This window comes from Pelophylax lessonae, assembly GCF_965119305.1.
Source record: "Pelophylax lessonae genome assembly, chromosome: 7".
Lineage (NCBI taxonomy): Eukaryota > Metazoa > Chordata > Amphibia > Anura > Ranidae > Pelophylax > Pelophylax lessonae.
The window spans coordinates 178,136,713-178,149,450 of NC_138774.1; the positions used below are offsets into that span (position 1 = coordinate 178,136,713).

General features: G+C 41.2%; 1 protein-coding gene across 1 annotated transcript in view; it reads right to left on the reverse strand.

The window, feature by feature from the left end:
• Window positions 1–12,738, reverse strand: part of CNTRL (centriolin) — a 166,877-nt gene that overhangs the window by 22,721 nt on the left and 131,418 nt on the right. The window contains exons 33-34 of the mRNA XM_082263161.1: window positions 7,469–7,626; window positions 1,160–1,233 (exon numbers count right to left, since the gene is read on the reverse strand). Of these exons, the coding sequence (XP_082119287.1) occupies window positions 1,160–1,233; window positions 7,469–7,626 (232 nt within the window). The remainder of the gene's footprint in view (window positions 1–1,159; window positions 1,234–7,468; window positions 7,627–12,738) is intronic.

A 12,738-nucleotide genomic window follows, 5' to 3' on the forward strand; every position in this document is an offset into this window, starting at 1 on the left:
GGGGTTGTCAGGAAGAGGTCCTTGTGCACATCAACAAGGGAACAGAGCCCCCCTGCCCAAAAGCACCTACGCCCCCATGTTGAGGGCATGTGGCCTGGTATGGTCCCGGAGGTGGGGGCACTTGCTAGTCCCCCCCCCCACTTTCCTGATCTGCCGACTGCATGCTCGGATAAGGGTCTGGTATGGATCCCAGGGGGGACCCCACGCCGTTTTTTTTTTTTTCCATTTTGGCATGGGGTTTCCCTTTAAAATCCATACCGGACTGAAGGTTTTTTTTTTTTCTTTTAATTTTGGCGAGGGGTTTCTATTCAAGATCCTCAAAGCACAAGTCGCATGCCACAAGTTGGATCAGTTAAGATGATGATCCGACTTGGAGGCGACCTACATTCAAATCAATGGGCTGAAATTGTGCCCAAGTCAGACCAAAGTAGTGCAAGAACCTTTTTCAAAGTCGGACTGACACAAGTTGGGCCAGTTAGGATGGCTCTCATAGGGAACCATTGATTTTGACATGTCATGCGACTTGTGCTCTCAAAGTCGGAGCGTATGTCGGAACCAGTGTGAACTGGCCCTGAGATGGGAAAATTTTTGTTTTTTTCATTTAGTTCCAAAATAGTTCTGCACACTAATACTATAGTTGCCCAATAATTGTGGGCTCAGATATTCTCCTAAGGAAGCCAAAACCTAACTTTTACTTTCTTAAATATTCAGCTTTGAGGTTTAATAACATTTTGGATTGACCGAGAGCACTGTAGTTCAATAATGAAATTAATCCTCAAAAATACAACTTGCCTAATATGTTGTTCCCGGCTCTCACTGTCACTAGACCAGTGAACCTAATCTGAACTTATTTTTTTGAGTAAATGGCAGGCAGTTGAAATATTAATAGAGGAACAGCACTGGGAAGGCGAAAAAAAGCTGGATGAGTCAAGCAGCAGAGCGAAGGATGGACTAGAGTGGCGCCAGTATAACTGCTGCTTGACAGAAGAGAACAGAATTACAATAGTCAATCAAGGATATGATGAGGGCTAAATGAAAGCTCCTATAAAAACGATTGCCCATTTCTATTCTTCCATACTATAGTAAAAAGACCTGACTGGTTAGTATGGGTGAACATGAATAGATTTACCCTAATAAACACAAAGCACAAATTATTTACCTGCTCCACCACCCTCAGCTGATCCTGCAAATCAGTTAGCTCATCCCGCAGAAGCTTCACCTCTTCCTTTTTCTCTATAAGAAAGAAAACATTGTAAACACCAGCTCCATTTTTATTTTCTAAAAAGCATCCTCAGTATACAAACTCCATAAAGGGGAAACTGAAGGTAAATATGAATTTTGCAGGGAATAGGCAGAACAGAAACAGTTCATTATTCTTTTAACTAAGAGACTGGTTTTTATAAAAGACAAAAGTGGTCCTTCAGCTTCGCATTGAGCTGGCCATCCACTTGATTATTTTCATATGAAAATTCAAACAAAATTCTAATTTGTACATTTGATAATGCTATCAGAAACTTGACAAATGCTGTTTGAAAGTACTTCAAAATTTTTTTTATTATTCTTTTAATTTGATTTTCAACATAGAAAATACATTTACAGAACATAGAAAAAAAATCAGCATATTCTCAGCTGATACAGAAGCACATTATACTCCATTTCTGTACACACCACCCACATCAAGCTCAACATGACAGGTGAAGGTAACAAAAAGGTATTATCAGACAGTAATGGCCAGCAGAGGCGATACGTAGGATTCAGTACACTCTCAGACTGAACACCCACTGAAATAAATGAGAAGCCAATACCCACACACAATAACAGCAGGGGATGTTCTAGGAAAAACAAAAACTTCATTAACCAGTTCCTTCCTACCCATAGTACATTTACTGTGGGCAGGCTGGATCACATACTGTACATATACATCATCCAGCCTGTTCCAGGTTAGAAGCCTGTGCACGCATGAATCAGCTTTCCACTGAAGGATAATTCCTTTCTAGCATAAAACAGCAGGAGGCCAAGCAGAGTTCTGGTGGCTCTTCTAGCCTGGCTACAGCAGGATTTTGTGAGCAGGACCATGCCAAAAAGTTAGGGCTGAAGCCTACTGATCTGCTGTAGCCAATCACAGCACAGAGTCCTGTGTTTACAAACACACAGGGCTTTGTACACAGATCAGAGATCTGCAAAGATCTGTTAGTAAAAGCAGCACATATTACACACATTAAGCTGGCTACATGGATAGAAAATAGTTTGAAAAAAACATTCAATAAGCCAGATCGTTCGACTTTTGAAACATTAGTGGGCGCACTTCGATAATCGAAATGCAAAGGTTTATGCAAAAAGAAAGATCCATCATGTCGGAATTTTGTTGCGCAATCAAACAATTTTCTAAACCTAGTAGAGAAATCGATCATAAATAGTGTGCATGTGAAAATTTGCCACTTTTCTAGTGCCATTATTGCCAGCATTGCAGTAGCTACTTTCGTCGTCTTTTGAGCATCCATAACTAGATTAGAAGAAACGAACGTGCCAACAGAACGGTTAAAAACGACAGATGCCGCGCACAGGAACGATGTATACTGCAGGTGTTCCACTAGTCGTGTAATCGACAAAAAATGTACCATTTATGTCGTTAACAGTCGATTATTATGTCGACAAGTAAGGAAAACAATTTGATACAATGATAGTGTTAACACAGAATGGTTCGACAGATCTCTATTAAAGACAAAAGTTTTTTGGAACGATTTTCTATCCATGTATGGCCAGCTTTACACATTGTTGTTAGGCACACAGTTAACTGCTTGATTACCCCTTGATGTGACCCCTTCCCATCCAGTGCCATTAATACAGTGTACAGTATTATATATTTTCACATTAACAGTGACACTATTTTTAGTGTCACTGTTAATGTCACTGTCAGTGTACCGCCCAGTGATGGTCTGTTAGTGCCAGATTGTCCGCCACACTATCACAGTCCCACTATAATTTGCTGATCACCACCATTACCAGTATAGCATCACAGCTGCCTAAATTCCGGTATATATATCATAATTTGTAGACGCTGTAACTTTCACACATATTATTAGAAAATGTATCAAGTTTTTTTATTTATTAATTTTTTTTACCAAAGACTTGTAGCAGAATACATTCTGGCTTACATTTATGAAGAAATTAGATTTTTTTTATTGAATAAGTTTTATAACATTGTAGACATTTTTTTTTTCTAAAATGTTTAGAATAAAAAATAAGAAAACCCCAGTTTTCAAATACCACCAAAAGAAAGAAAAATGTATATACATTTCATTTGCTTGCAGTGTTGCATATGACTGAGCAATTGCCAAAGAAGTGCAGTGATGGATAGCAAAAAATGCTCTGGTCATAAAGGAGGGCAAGTGGTGAAGCAAATACAGGGAGGACTTGGGAAACATGCAAGAATTATCCCCAATAACAGAGCTGGACAGCCACTGGATCACCAGGTGAGTAAAGCTGGATACACACTATACAACTTTTGTGGTCAGATTTCCTTTAGATTTACCTTCAACTATGAAGTGAAAGGGCCTGCCTGATTGCACACAAATCAAAAGTGTTTAGATTTGACCTCATATTATATGGTTTTGGTAAATCTGAAGGAAAAAATCTAAAGACAATAGTGTGTATGGCCCATTAGAAGCTATCAGGGGGAAGAAGACTCCATGTAGGACAGCAGTTTCTGAAGTCACCAACCAAGGAGACCAAATCTTTTCAAACTTAGGCTGGCCACACAAAATAGATTTTTTACGTTCAACCAGCGGGTTGAACGAAAAAAAATGTGCGGATTCCATCAACACACTTGGTGCTGATGGAGGAATCCTTCTTGCAGCGCTATTGATCGACTTGTGTACAACCAGCTAGCCTATGCATGAATCAAAGTTTGTCTGGTTCAGCAGTAAAGCAACCCCTGATGTTATATGCAACTTTAGGCCTCATGCACACTGGATGTTTTTAATGTGGCTGTTGGGAGCGTCTCACATTTTTTTTTTTCTTCCTCTAAAACACCCCTGCATGTTAGCCTATGTGTCCATGCACACGTAGGCGTTTAGAGGCAGAAAAAACCTACAGCCAGTTTGTCCAGGAGCAACAATGGTTTGGCAGAAAAAAAGCTTGACGTGTGTAAATGCTTTTAAACACATGTTAATGCTAATTGTGTTTAGCTCTTTGGGTTCTTTCACACGGACAGTCCCATCAGATCCGCCTGTCAGTTTTTTAGGCGGATCTGATCGGATCCTCCATGCATCCCTATGGGGCAGCGGATGTCAGCGGAGACATGTCCGCTGACACCCGCTGCCATCTGCATCTGATCCTGTCCATGAAATCCAGACAGATGGAAACCCGATTTTCTCCAGGGGATCAGATCGGATGAGAGCGAACAGTTGGTCCGCTCTCATCCGATTCCCCATAGAGAGCAGCGGGGCTGTGACACCTCCCTCTCTGCACACAGTGCGGATACGGAGCTGTCATCCGCCGGCTCAGCAGGGATCGGCGGATCAATCCCCGCTGAGCAGAGCACAGTCCGCAATGGAATGCGGATCGTGTGAAAGGACCCTTAAGCATTAATTCATTTCATTAATTCATGCACAACATTTCCTATCACTTTATCAAGCTGTCGGTAAGATGTCCGTTGATACATTTTTCACTCTCCTTCATTTTGTTGTATTCACAGATTGGATATTTGTTTTGTTGCATCTTCCTTATTTTCTTTTTGCGGTCTACTGCGTTTTTAATATTTTTCTGGCACTCTGTACTCACTTTATATTCACTCGACACACTATGGGTATCTATTTTGTAATATCCCTTATTTTCTCTCTGCGTTTCATCAATGCTCTGGCTCCCTGGACTTACCTTATTTCTATTTTAATACACCTTGGGTATCCATGTATATCTCTCCTTGGTATTCTGGCATTTCTTTTGGTCTATTTGGACACATAGGACTATATCTATTATTACAGGGCTTGACAAATTTTCCTGAAATCTAGGAGCCAGCTAAAAAAGTTAGGAGCCAGTTTTTTTTTTTTTTTTTTTAAACTAACAACCAAGCTTTATTTAATAAAACGGATACAAAATTTACACATAAATACGACTAGAACCCCACTCTCCTCTAGCACAATTGGATGAAAACAGACTGTCTGTCTCTTTCCATCCGATCCGATCCATCCGTCTGCTTTTGGTGGACAGGATCAGATGGCGGCAGATTACTGCTCCATAGAGGAGAATCAAGGGTCCGATCAGGTCTGCCTGAAAAACTGACAGGCGGACCTGATCAGACAGCCCGTGTGAAAGGGGCCTTCGGCTGTGGCATGGCGACGAGAAAAAAAAAAAAAAAAAAAAGGAGATATATATATATATATATATATATATATATAGATAGATAGATAGATAGATAGATAGATAGATAGATAGATAGATAGATAGATAGATAGATATATATTTATATATATATATTTTTTTTTTTAATAATTGGAAAAAAAAGAATTTTTTTTTATTTTAATAATTAAAAAAAAAGAAAAAAATATTTTTTTTTTTTTTACATTTAAAAAATAAATTAAATAATAATAACCACACTCCCTGTCAAAGGTAACTAACTGGACAGGGAGATGGTAATGAATGAATTGAGAACAAAAAGGCAGTGGAAACAGTCATTACTCCCGGCCTCCACAAGAGGGCGCCAGTTCCCCATTGGAAGCCTGTCATCTCAAGTAGGCCGAAAAGCCGGGGCCTCGATTTTCGGACGGCCCGGAAGTCCGTGCACTCCGTGCGCGGAAGTCCGGGCAAAAATGACAGGACACCTTCTGCAGGGCACCCCCAGGCGCCAGGTCGCTAATTCTAGTCGCAAATGCGACCTGGCGCCCGGGGATTGTCGAGCCCTGTATTATTATACATATCTCTTTTTATCCTTTTTTCTCACTTGATTATTGGTAAATTATTATTTTATATATTTTTAACAATCTTTTCCAGATTATCTTGGTCACGATGTGTTCCCTCTACCATTGCCTATTTGTGCGATGTCTCTACCTACTCCCTCTATGGGTCCATTTCAGCTACCCCTCTATCTCCTTCTCCCCCTGTTCTGACCTCGGCCAATATACCCGCCTCAGCCCCGGATTAGACAGTCACTGTGTGGTGGTGACCTCCTTCCCTCTCAGAAAATAATTTTTTCTTTTTGGGCTACCCTAGTAAGTAGCTGTTTTTATTTACATTGGAGCAATGGTTATTTTTCCTACATACATCTTACATTTTAATGTTAATCTACATTTACAGACTCAAAGTTTCAAATTAGCTCCTGATGAGTGGACGTAGAGCCACGAAACGCGTAGAGCCTATAAGATATGAAGATAGACCATTTGAAGAATGACTATATTCACAATGTATTGACGGATTTATTTATTCATTAATTGATTATGTAAATATATTTTTATGAATTTATATACTTCATGTTCAGTTCTTGATATGTGGATATTTATATTTATTTTTATAATATTGTACCCTTTATGAAATATGTAATAAAATATTCATATCTGTGACATTTCATATTATCTCCAATATTTATTAATGACTGACCTCACTCAAAGTCCCATAACCTTTGCTTCTTTTTCTACATGTATACCAGGGATGGAGGTTCTGTCATTAGTCACACTTCAGATCATGATTCCCCCCCCCCCCCCCCCTTCAATGGTCAAGAATTACTCCTGACCGTTGTGCACGTCTGATCTGCAACTACAGGAAATGTTTGGTTGAAGTTATTGCTGCCAAAGGAGGTTCAACCAGATATTAAATCCAAAGATTCACATACTTTTTCCACCTGCACTGTGAATGTTTACATGGTGTGTTCAATAAAAACATGGCAACATTTATTCTTTGTGTGTTATTAGTTTAAGCAGACTGTGAATGTCTATTGCTGTGACTTAGATGATGATCAGATCACATTTTATGACCAATTTGTGCAGAAAGCCATATCATTCCAAAGGGTACACATACTTTTTCGTGCAGCTGTATTTAGGAGTTATGGGAAACAGACTAAGGTTTGCATAAGAAGAGCTGGCAGATACAAGCAAAGGTGTGATTACTAAGTGGGCAAAGAGGGGCACTTTAGTTAATCTTTGGTGACAGACACAGAGGTATTAGTAGCTGGTGGGGAAGGGAGAGGGAGAGAATGGTCAATCACAGGTTACAAATGTGATTACGAGTTATTTGTTTTGTGGGGCAGGATAGAGGGAGGCAAAGGTTAGTCGGGGCTTACAGATGAGGTTAGCTGTGTGAGGCAGGGAGAGGGGGGCAAAGATAAGTCTGGGATGACAGATGCGATCAGAGGTATTAGTTGCGGTGTGAGGCATTAAAAAGGCTAGCCAGGGATTACAGATGTTGTCAAGGATGTTAGTAACTGTGTGAGACAAGAAAGAGGCTAGTCAAAGATGACAGATGCAGTCTCAGCTCTCACCTTGCAGTGTCTGTTGAGTGGCTGTGGTTTCCTGTCTCAATGATTGTTTCTGCTTGCTCAGCTGGCTGAGCTCACTCTTGAGGCTTTTAATACCAGACTCGAGCTTGTCTAGCGTGCCACTCGCTGTCCTTGTACTGTCTTCTGTGTCAGCTAGTGCCCTGATCATGGGGAAAAAGTTACAAATTACAATGTGTGATACAAAGGACTTTTAACATACCTGTAAATTCCATATCTTGGAGTACAGTACAGGACACTGGAATTGATACATAGACTGTGGGTTTTATGTCGCTACCTTCAGATGCATGGGCACTGGCAAAAGATTCACTGGGTCTGCCCCATAGTGTAATATAACCTTGTCCACTTTGTGAGGATCCGGTTTTGTTGGCAAGCAATAGAGAGATAACAGAGAAGAGAGAGGAGGGACCTGTGCCCTATACTAACTCCAAGACATGGAATTTACAGGTATGTCAAAATTCCTGATCATTATCAGACAGTACAGGACACAGGAACTGATTCATAGACCATGGGATGTCCTCAAGCAACAGTCAAAGGGAAGGGAGGGGTTCAACAAGACTGGGGTGGGGTAAGGTAAGGATATTAAGCCTGTGCAGGCTATCACGGATCCATAGGATAAGGAGGATGGGTGAGTACAGTAGATCAATGCTGAAGCTGCTCTGGACCATTGGTCGAGAGGAAGGGGGAACAAACCAAGAAAACCTAGGAACAGGGGGATTTAGACAGTTATTTATACATTTTGGCAATTGTGTACCCTGTATCAGATTCCACACCTAGGCAGGTGAAGGCAGACTAAACTCCTTATCCCAGAAACCGCAATTGGTGAACTGAAGCCACGGAAGGAATGGGGTGAAAAAAAAAAAAAGGTGTGCTGGAGCTCAGGACAAGGCCTGAGGGTTAAGCCAGGGAGGTCCTATCATGGCAGAACAACGTGGTGGGGTTCCAGGCTGTGTAAAATACTTTCCTCAAAAGAGGGGATTTTGAACTGGTCGCTGAAGAGAAAATAACCATCCTTGAGCTATTTTCAGGAGAATTCGCATAAGAGGAAAAAACAAATTCATAAAGGTCAACAGAGAATGCCTAGAAGGTGGTCTCAATTTTTTTTTTTTTTTTTAAGGAATCCGATATTGTCGTGCTGAAGAGGGCGTCTGAAGAGATGTTCGTATCTGGACAATAGGTCAGAAAATAAATACTTCTCAGAGTGTAGGCACAGCCTTTGGAGAAAACAGCAGCCACCAAACTTTGGATGACAGAACTCAGGTATTTGGAGGCCTATTGCCAAAAACTTTGAAGGTTCCACTAGTTATACCAGGGTTTGGGAACATAGCCAATAATCTAGCACCACATGGACATAACGAATAGACGTAGTCATTAATGTCAGTAAAGAAAAAAGGTTTACAGGGAAAAGTAGACAGGAAGGAAATAAACCCCCAAAATGTATAGTATGTAAGCCTTCTCTGGACAAGGGATGCTATTATAGGGGTTGGTAAGCCTTGATATAGAAGAAAACGACAAATGTAATGATAAAGTGAGAATGGGGTTAGGATAGGAAACATTGTTCTTAGAACTAGAAAGGCTTTAAAAACCTTCCATACCTGCACTCTTAATTTCCCCTGCATAAGATGTGCACTGATCATGTAGTTTCGTAGTGTCATTTGTTACCTTATACGGATAGCCTATAGTTGAGGAAATCTTCACATTCCTTTGTCAGCGGCTTCTGTTTTGTGTTCAACCAAGAAGAATGCTGCTTGACACTGCACAGGTTCATGCATGACCTCTTTCTGTAGACTAAGAACTGCCATTTCATGTGAAGAAACCATATATCCTACAATCCCTGGGTCTCTTAGTCTAGTGTTCTGCAGGTGAGAACTTAACAGTAATTAGATCTGACACAGCCACAAACAGGCAACTCAATGAAGGGAAGAGATGTAATTAATGACATTAGTACTCCCACATTTGTGATGCAACACAGATAAATGTTAAGGAATTGATTGGACGTGACAATGAATTGTTGTGGTGGCAAGCCCAATTCCAAAAAAGTTGAGATGCTGTGTAAAATCTGCATAAAAACAGAATGCAATGATCTGCAAATCTCATAAACCTTTTTTTCACAACAGAAAACATATCAAACATTTAAAACTGAGAAAATGCACCATTTTAAAGTGGTTGTGTAAACCCACACATATACCTAGTGAAGCGAACAGCCTCAGATGATACACAGAGATGAAACAAATCCTCCTACATAGGTTTTATTAACAAAACTTACAAAAAAGTTGAGACAAGGCAACAAAAAGCTGGAAAAGTACAATCCGAATTCCAAAAAAGTTGGGACAGGGCCACGTTTACCATGGTTTACCATCCCCTCTTCTTTTAACAACACACGTAACTTAAACGTCTAAGAATTGAGGAGACCAGTTACTGGAGTTTTGGGAGAGGAATGTTGCCCCATTCTTGCCTGAGCATTTGCTGTTCTAAAACCTGGATGCATCTTTCATCATTTCTGATGCCTTTCCAGATGTGCAAGCTGCCCATTCCATTTGCACTTATGCACCCATACACCATCAGAGATGCAGGCTTTTGATATGAGTGCTGATAACAAGCTGGAAGGTCCCTTTCCTCTTTAATCTGAAGGATACAGTCCCATGGTTGCCAAAAATAATTTAAATTTCTACTTGTCTGACCACAGCACAGTTTTCCAATTTGCAACAGACCATTGTTAATGAGCCCTAGCCCAGAGAAGACAGCTGTGTTTCTGGATCATGCTCACATGCCTCTTCCTCTTTGCATGATTGAGCTTTAACATGCATTTTTGGATGGCACTGCAAACTGTGTTCACAGTGGTTTTTGGAAGTATTCCTGAGCCCATGCAGTGATCTCCATCACAGAATCATGCCCGTTATTAATGCACAGTGCTGTCTGATTATGGGCATCCAATATTGTGTTTTAGCCTTGTCCTTTGTGCACAGATTTCTCCAGATTCGCTGACACTTGACGATATTTTGTATTGTAGAAGATGATATAATTAAAATCATTGCAATTTCATGTTGAGGAACATTATTCTGAAATTGCTAGACAATTTTTAGATGTAGCTTTTCACAGATTGGTGAACCTCTACCCATCTTTACTTCTGAGACACTCAGACTCTTTAAGATGCCATTTTTATACCCAATTAGGATACTGACCGGTTGCCAAATAACCTAATTCTTTGCAAAATGTTTTTCCAACTCTTCCTTGTCAGTACCACTTAGGCCCCTTTCACACCAGTGGACCGATCAAGTCCGCCTGCCTGTTTTTTTCAGGCGGACCCGATCGAACCACTCATTGTTCTCAATGGGGCAGTGGGTGTCCGCTGTCACCTGCAAGCATTCGATCTGCTAAAAACAGATGAATGTGGATACATTCGCCATCCATCCGGCGGATCGGATGACAATCTGATGGAAATGGACTTGTTTTCATCCGACCGCCCCATAGAGAATAGCGATTTCCACTCTGCATAGGACGTGTCATCTGCCTGCTCAGCTGTGATCAGCAGAGAGATCCTGCCCCGTGTGAAAGGGGCCTTACTTTTCCAGCTTTTTGTTACCTCGTCCCAACTTTGAGACATGTTTCTGCCATCAATTTCAAAATTACATTTTCTCAGTTTAAACATTTGATATGTTTCCTAGTTTCTTTTATGAATAAAATATGAGTTTGAGATTTGGAAAACAATGCATTCTGTTTTTATGCAGATTTTACACAGCCTGCCAACTCTTTTGGAATTGGGATTGTACGTGTTGCACTGTGAGCATTAAGCAACTAGGCCCAAAATGCAACAGGGCCTTGTTTACTCACAAACCCAAGTAGTTGGTGCTTGAGGGTTGTAGGCAGCTTAAGGAGATAAAATCACTGGAGTCAGGCAATGGAATAACAACCCAGAGATTGGATAAGCTACTATAGGCGTCATAAAACAAGCAGAAGGACGATGCTTCTTTTTAAGCCACAAGGCAAGAAAAAGGCTTGGAATCCAAGTGCATTCAAGTAACAGATGATGTCAGAGCTAAGTACTTTCAAGAATGACCGTTTCCACCGAACAATAAAAGGTCAGAATTGTAAAAAGGGTATCCAACTGTCAAAAGGTTTGGGTTAGCTCCTATCACTACAGCTATGCCTGTTATACATAACTGATCAGCATGAGATTTGGTCTGTCCCAAGGCTCTATATCTGGACAATTGCCCTGTGCTTAGAGATACAATACCCCAATATCTGAAAAGTGCCATTAGCACAGTTGAAAGTCCAAAGGCGTGTATGAAAATGTATTAACCATAACACAGATATTCATGGTAAGGGAGTCTACAGGGACTGGATCACACCGGAGGCTGTGCCACAGAACGGAGTCGGGAAGACACTTTATGGCTAACAGACACAATACATGTGGCCTAAAAAGCTTCAAAATTCAGGGATCAGTGCCTGAAAGGCACATCATAGACTTACCAAAAAATATTCTACAAAGACTGGGTCACATCAGAGCTTGTGCCACTGCTCAGGGCCAGATAGATGCTCTGCGGCTAACGACACTGTAAACAAGGCCTGGAAAGCACCATTAACAGAGTCCAATGCACGAAGGACACTTTCATAGACTAAAGGCCCGTACACACGTACCGATCGTCGGCAGACAAGCGTCGGCCGACGACCGATCTGCCGATTGTATGCTTGTTAGTATGATGCCTCCGACAGCCGTCAGCGCACATTCGGCCGAAAAGAATCTGTCTTGCAAGCATTAAAATTTTTGTATGCCGACACCAGAGCGGCCGATTGTTCGCCAGTCAGTACAGAATTCGGCCGACAGACAGCAGATTTGCAAGACTGGGCATGCTCAGAAAAGAAAAAACACACGGAAAGTTAACCATTACATGACATCACTTCTGCAGTCGGCTGTAGTCGGCGGACAAAATTCTTGTGCAGTCTTTGCACTTTTCAACAGACACCGACAGCCCGGGGACAAAAGACGGCCGATCGTTCGCCGACGATCGGTACGTGTGTACGGGGCTTTACTGACAAATGAGTTCTCAGAGAGTGGGTCACTCCAGAGGCTCTCTCTACTTAAAATTAGGAAGGCACTCGTCTTCTGCTAACTGGCAGAGTAAAAAAGGGGTTTTTACTGAAAGCGCCACATGTAGAGTTCAGTGCCTAAAGGGGATCTTCAACATGTCTACAGGCTTACTCACAAGTGAATCTTTGGAGACTGGGCCACACCAGAGAACGTGTCATTGCTTTGG